At 42.4% G+C, this 7,210-nt stretch overlaps 2 protein-coding genes across 2 annotated transcripts; both read right to left on the bottom strand.

The window, feature by feature from the left end:
* Positions 1-145: 145 nt before the first annotated feature.
* Positions 146-4,549, bottom strand: AK88_00831 (uncharacterized protein; the record flags this gene model as incomplete). Its single annotated transcript, XM_012478475.1, has 1 exon — positions 146-4,549. The coding sequence occupies one exon, from the start codon at positions 4,547-4,549 to the stop codon at positions 146-148; it is 4,404 nt and encodes a 1,467-aa protein (XP_012333898.1).
* A 1,322-nt stretch (positions 4,550-5,871) lies between these two features.
* AK88_00830 (uncharacterized protein) lies at positions 5,872-7,113 on the bottom strand (the record flags this gene model as incomplete). Its single annotated transcript, XM_012478474.1, has 1 exon — positions 5,872-7,113. One exon carries the CDS (start codon positions 7,111-7,113, stop codon positions 5,872-5,874), a length of 1,242 nt encoding a protein of 413 aa, XP_012333897.1.
* Between the last annotated feature and the right edge of the window lie 97 nt (positions 7,114-7,210).

Below are 7,210 nucleotides of genomic sequence, written 5' to 3'. Positions count from 1 at the left end.
ATTAGTCCATGAGTTGGTCGAACACCCTAAAATATGTCAACACGCGGCGCGCTCGCGCAGGTGGAACAAGAGCCTCACGCAAATGCGGGCATGGAAACGGGCAGCAAAATGCAATACTTCTTTTTTCAAATCAGCGCGACAACCCTCAGGCGGTGTACCCCCGCCCAAATATCAACCTCCGTATGTGGATGCTCCCCAACATGTCCAGTATATAATTTTTGTATTCTTGGTCGGCTTCCCCGTTTACGTGTGCCAGGGGGGCTTTGGCCATGTCCTCATCGCTGGTCGCTTTGGCCGTCTCCTCCAAACCATCGACGCGTCCACCCCCACACCTGCTCAGCACGCTTGAACCCTTCTGACGACGTACGTTTGGTGAGTCTCCATTTTCATTCGCACTAATCATGTGATTGTCGTGGCCGCCCGTATCGATTCCCCTCACCTTGCAACTGAATGATGGAGACCCCTGTGCTTCGTCTTTTCCCTTCACAAAGGCTGATGGGATGTAAATGATTTTCAAATAATAAAAAAGGGACATGGTTGCAATAACGAAATGGTAAAACAATTCTTGGAAGGATTCGCAGTGGACGTTGGAGGCGTCGCGGGGAGGTGCTCTGCTCGAACGGGGATTGCCTTGCATGGCACTACTGCGGTCACATTTGTTTTCGCCCCTTCGGAGGCTATGATCACCGTCTTGTCCGCTCAAGTTCAGCTTCACATGAACATACTGAATAAACATGCTACACATGTTCAGGTGCCTGGCGTTCAAGTTTTGAATAATGTGAAACATAATCACCATGTCTTCCATTTGGCTGCCCTTCTTCAACACATCGTCGGGGAGGAGGATGCTTCTTTCCCCTTTTTCCTTGGCTACGAGGTCTCCCAAATTGGGGGGATCCCCTCCCCTCGCACTTTTTTCAAGTACACAATTCTTTGCCTCATTATAAGGGCGGCTGAACTCTGATGAGGCAATGCAGCTGGGGCCGTTCAAATCTTTTAATTCTAATTTGTTATGGTAGAGAACTTGCAGCAGCTTCATTCGTAAATTTTTGTTCAGCAGCTCCTGTGCGTCCGGGGAATGGTCGTGTGTGATACATGTGTTTACCAAGGGGAGGAGAAATACACATGGCATCAGGAGGAAGTAAAAAAATTCACAAAAAAAGAGGAAGACAAATTCGAGAAGAGTTAGAGCCATGTCTGAGTCGCTCATTGTACTCAGTAGTTTTGCCAGTTTTCCATTTTCAATATCGCCCTGGGAGAAGCTTTCTTCTAAATTGACCTTCCCTCCCAGGTCACGGGTAACGTTTTGTGTGTCACCACTTTGGCTTGTACATTCTACAGTAGTGCTGCTGCTGTGTTCGTCGGCCTTCCCCCCCATTCCATACACCCCGTCACACTTCAAGGTGGTGCCAATTTTCCTCATGTCCCCATTATAAGTGGTTATTGGAGAGCAGGAGTTGTTTTCCTCCAATAGTGAACCCCCCCCTCTCTCTCCATTCGACTTGACCCTCCGGTACTCTTGCGCAGAAATTTTATCTTGACATTTTTTTTTCTTCAAATTGATAATGAAATCAAAAAAGACAATTAAAATGTTCAATTTTTTTATAAAAAGTTCCAAATTCAATTCAGAAAAATGCTTGTCAGTTATGTATTTTTCCAATTTAATAATATACTTGACGCTATGCAAAAAAGTTGAAATGTCAGTGAGGACTTTTTTTAATACATTTATTTTTCCCATGTACAGATTTATTAAAATGTCACAAATCGTATTTACCATTTGTTTAAATTCTTTTTCAATTTCTTCATTTGCCTTTGTAAGATCCTTCACGTTGTAAATAAAAAATTTCTTCTCGTATTTTTTAAATAAATCTTTCAAAATATGAACTCTTTTCCTCATGGAAGAGTACGAGGGGATGTTTTTTAAAATTGTATTTATAATGGAAAGACATAAGTTGTATTTTTTTTTTTTATACAAAAGTGTAATCATTCTTTTGCTGATCGATTTTGCAAGACATTTTTGTAAGTAGAGAAGAGCCACTTGAGGGTTGACTTGTCCATTTTCCTTTTTTCCCACGTTGCATTTTTCTGCACCTTTGCTATTCGTCTTAATTGCGTCTTTCCCCAGGGGGCCTTTTTTTTTATTCCCCTTACCATTCTGAATTTTTTTTTCCATTTTCGCTAGCACATGTTCGTACTGCTGAATTGTCCAATACTCATTATTTTTCCATTCCTTTTTTAGCACTTCAAGGTGGTCAAAGTTGTGCTCCATTTTCATATGATCGGTCAGGTTATTTATGACATACATTTTTATGCAGTTACATTCTTCTATGAAATCTTTGTTTATTATTCTGTTCATGGGAGACAGACCTTCCACCAATTTATTATGCGAAACATAATTTTGAAAGTAATAGCTTCGGTATTGGTCACTCGATTTGAGTGTCTTCTTTATGGAGTCCCTGTTCATCAGTTGAATTATTTCGTGCATGTAATTTTTTTCATCATGTGGATCCCCTGGATAGGTGTTTTCACCAACCCCTCTGTGGGGAAAATCACTTTTGCCCTTTGGGTCGTTCCACATGGGGGATACGCCATTCTGCACACTGCCTTCGTTCTCATCACCGCTTTCCTCTCCTTGGTGGCTTTTCCCTGTGCGTTCATTTTTGGCAAATTTGAGACATCTTATGCAGTTGTAGAAGAACCCATTTTTTATTTTCCTCTTTTTGGAAAATTCTTTGCTTGTCTGATGGGGCGTGTTATGCATGTGGTTATCTCCCCCCTCCGTGAGTAGCGGTCTTTTGTTTTTTCCCTTCCCCTTGGTGGGTTCTTCTTGGCTTTGTCGTTTTTCCATGGGAGGGGGACTTTTTTGCTCATTTGATAATTTTGTCCCCCGCCCGCCCGGGTCTTCGCAGGTGGTCATAGCTCCCGTAGTATGATTGCTCTCCCCAGCCGCGCACACCTCACTCATGAGGTAGAGCGTATGGTGCCTGCCCTTGGACTTCAAATGGCGTATGTGCGCCTCATCAAAATTGCTCGCGTGTAGAAGCAACACAAACTTCTGGCGAAGGTCTCCCACATCAAGTTGGTTCAAATGGTTACATATCTCCCCCTTGAAGGTGCTAAACTGTTTGGTGTATTTTTCTCCTCCCTCAGGACAATGATCTTGTACGTTCTTCCCCCTGTTGCCAAGCTTGCAAAAATAAATCAGAGGGAGATTAAGAAAAGACAAAATTTTTTTGTCGAAAAAATCTCTTACGAACATGTAGAAAAAATATTTTACTTGAAGAAAACTCATATTGTGATTTAAAAAAAAAAGATAATCAATTATTGTATAATATTCTTTCAATTTAAATAAGACGTTGTTGAAAAAAGGATGGAACATGATATTCTCAATCATGTGATAATAATTTAAATACAAATTACATATATTTACATGCACATTTTTTTTTACTACATAATCCAAGTTGCTTAATGCAGACAGGACACAATTATTTGTAATGATCACACTTATGTTTATTGAATTAATTTCCTTCAAATGTAAGAGATAAAGGAGGAGGCCACTAAAAATGGAAGACTTCAATTTGATATAATTTTTTAAAAATATAATAAGTACTTTTTTTTTCTTCTTTTTTACCATTTTTTGAAATAATTCGTTCATATTATTTTTGTCGATTTTCATGAAACACTTGCGGTTTATTTTTTTTATAATTCTTATGAGTATGCTTTCCACGCTGTCGTGTGTGTATACGTTGACGATGCAGGACGCGATGTGTCTCCTCTTCCGTAGCAGTGTATATGTCACCACTCGGTTGTCAAATGTGTTGTATGTGAACGTGCTTGTTGTGTCTTGCGCTGATGCATCCGCTTCGTCCGCACCTACGCGCTCCTCTTTTTCGCCTTCATGCGCCGCCTTTCCGCTGCCGCTTCGCTCATCTGCCGCTACCTCATCTGTGCACCCATTCACCTCCTTCAGCTTCTGCGACAACGCCCGGTATTGTAGCAGATTGACGAAGGGGCAAGTCTGCGTCTTCACGATTAGCAGGGACACCTTGTCATCCCGGAGGCACAAGTTCTTGTTGAGAAAATTTATTTCCTTATGGACCATTTCGTTAACGTAATTGTAAACAAAGCAATTCATGTAGCTGTTAAGAACTCTCCAAGTTTCGTTGAAGGCTTTGCTTCGAAGTAGCATGGAGCATACTTCATCATCATTCGTGAGGCGTCCCTCGTGCGTCTTGCACATCTCGCGGTCTGCGTCTGCCCTCTTATTAAAAGAGCCATTCGGGTGCCCCTTCTGTCCCCCCTTATTCTCCCTCAACCGTGTTATCTGCTTATTTTCACTGATGCGGTCCAAGTCATTTTTTAATTTTATAATTGGTAAACTTAGGGAGGTCAAACATATGTTAAAATTGGGCACCTGTATTTCGACCCCCCCAGGGGAACTGTCGTTTCCTGTATTCTTGTTTCTGTTTAGGTTGCTTATCTTTCTTTTGCTTAACCAGCAGCAGGAGGTCACTCGGACCGTTTCTTTTTCTTCATTCGGGTTCTCTGCCATTTTGTCATCCCAGCAAGGAGACGTTATAGGCGTACAAAAGGTTGTGAATGTGCGGAAGAGGCCAAATGGTAGTAGCGCAAACCTACAGACAACCCTCTCTCTGCCGTGCACTCACCTGGGGGTAGTCTCTAAGTCTGCCTTGCTACCCAAGCAGGGACTACTTTGACACGTTAAGCAAAAATATATAATCGGATCGAACTCATACAAATATGAGATGTGTGTAGCTATGTTGACTTTAAAAGAAACGACATAGTACAACAGTTGTAATGCCACAGTGGGGTGGTGTCAATAAGCTGCCGAATTGGGGCTCAAAAAAAAAAAAACATAAAAAACGGCCAAGGGATTACACATTTTCAAATTGGGCAGATAAGCAATTTACCCATTTTTGAACCTTCCTACATGTCCCCCCCTGGAAGTCGCATTAAATGGGAGAATATATGGTATATTTCCTCACGGGTAGCCTCCTTCCATGTGTGCTTAAAAAGTTGGGAGGGGGGAAATAAGCACCCTGTTTAGTGCTAACTAGGTCCCTTATTGTTACACAAATTTTGTTGTCCTCGCGTGGCTTAGCAAGTACATATGATGTATTAATTCCTTTCAGGGGAGAAAAAAAAAAAAAAAAAAAAAAAAAATGGAAAAAATTTCCTTTTTTTTTTCCCCCTTTAATTTTCCCCTTGTGTAAGCACCTGTGTGAGGTTCCATCTTCGCGTAGGCGACTTTTCCTGGGCCCATTTTACACGTTCGTGTCACACGCGTTGCCGAGGAGGAGGGAACGGAGGGGGGAAGAGGTTTTCATTTTCGCGATTCCTCCATCTTGCAGTTTACACATTTTTCGTGCGTTTCTTTTTTTTTTTTTTTACACCCTCCCCCCTGATCTGCATGCGGTGCCTTATCTCTGCTGCCCCTCAAAGGGAGAACTCAACGGAGGGAGGGATCCATCCAAACTTCGAGAAGTTCCTTTCCCCCGGGTGGGAATTGAACGAATGGACTCTGGAAGTTAAGGTGCAAAAAAGCGGCTTGCATGGGTGGACGCTTCCGCATAGGTGTTTATATACGCGTGTGTTCCCACGTAGGGGAGAAATGAAAAGAGGCAAACGGGCAGGGCCGGTTACAAGTCAGGTTGGTCAACACGAAAAAAAAGCGCTCAAATGAGAGCACCCAAACGTTTCGCACAAAAAATTATTTTGAATACGCCCAACATGGCAACTACAAATGAAAAAAAAAATAATTTGCAGCGACAGTTTGGTTAACGCAACTGCGATGGTGACACACATGTGGTGGGCAGCAGTTTAACGCATGGTGAGGGTACACCCCCCTTTTCTTTACGGCATCTCCTTAGAGAGTACAATTTCTCGTTTCTCATTAGACGCAAGGGCCATCCCCCTGCTCTGCTCACTGTAGAATCGCTCAAGTTGTTTTGTCACGGAGTCAAACACATCATAGTGGTAGTTGGCGTAGCTACAAAGAAAGGTAATTTTCTTATTCACATATTTAAAATGTTTTTCTTCCTGTAATAGTGCAGCCATTTTTTTAGTGCCACTGACACTACTATCCATTTTATCCTTTTTGCAATTCATTTTTTTTATTTGCTTTTTAAAAAACTTTTTTGTTTCATACAAACACCTAAGTAACAGATCTTTTAGCTTGAGAATAATTGTAACATCGGTGATGACATTGTACAGTATACCTTTTTCTCGAGCGATTTCATCATTTTCGAGGATCCTCTGAAATAAATTATTCACTGTGTTGTACACGTTGCTTTCGGGCAGATTAAATCTGTTCAGGGAGCTAGCCATGTAAAGCAAACAGTAACACAACTCCTTACCATCAAGGCTTTCATTAAAAATGCGTAACAAATAGCAGTAGGAGTAGACCATCTCGATTATCATGAACTTGACATTTTCACTTACACGCTTGTTGCAGCAAATGTGTTCAGGTGTTGGGACCTTTTTAATGACACAGTTTAGCCACCAGGGTTGGAATTTTTCCAAGTATGCATTCATGTCGTTACTCTTTAGAAATGAGAAGAACTGCTTCTGCTCTGTTTGCGTCAGGTGGTCCAACTTGAGCTGGTCGCTCTTGGCCAGCTCCGTCAGCACCTTGTACCGTTTGTTGCTAATGCACCATTTCTTCAGGTGTCCATGACCCGGTGAGGCGGCAGGCGCATCCGACCCTGCTTCGTCAGCGATTTCCTCGTCAGCAACTTTCTCATCAGCGACGTCCTCATCAGGGATTCCCGCTTCTGTCTTAGCATCTTCTTCTTCATCACCGATTCCCGCTTCTTCCCCATCAGCGACTTCCTCATCGTCTTCGTCTTCCCCTTCCTGTTCTGCGCCTTCGCCGCCTTGTTCATAAAATTTCCTGAGCTTGAACTTGAACTCGCGTTTGTCTAAATCGGTCAGCTGATTATTCTTTATATTCTCTTTCACTTGGTTGTCCAGGAAATTGTGCACGCACTCATCATTGTGCTTTTTGTAACATTCGAGACTGCAGTAGACGATTTCGCAGGAGGGACACACGTACTGGTACAGCTTCTGCTTGCACACCTGGCACGTCTTCCTCATTTTATCTCGCCGACTTGGTGAAGTGTATTCCTTTTTTTTGCTTCACTTATTTGGCTGTTAATCGGTTTCGCATCGAACCGCCCCGCAAAAAAAAAAA

This window comes from Plasmodium fragile (genome assembly GCF_000956335.1).
Source record: "Plasmodium fragile strain nilgiri unplaced genomic scaffold supercont1.7, whole genome shotgun sequence".
Taxonomy (NCBI): domain Eukaryota; phylum Apicomplexa; class Aconoidasida; order Haemosporida; family Plasmodiidae; genus Plasmodium; species Plasmodium fragile.
Note: the sequence above shows the minus strand (reverse complement) of the source record. Positions and strands in the feature narration are given on the sequence as shown.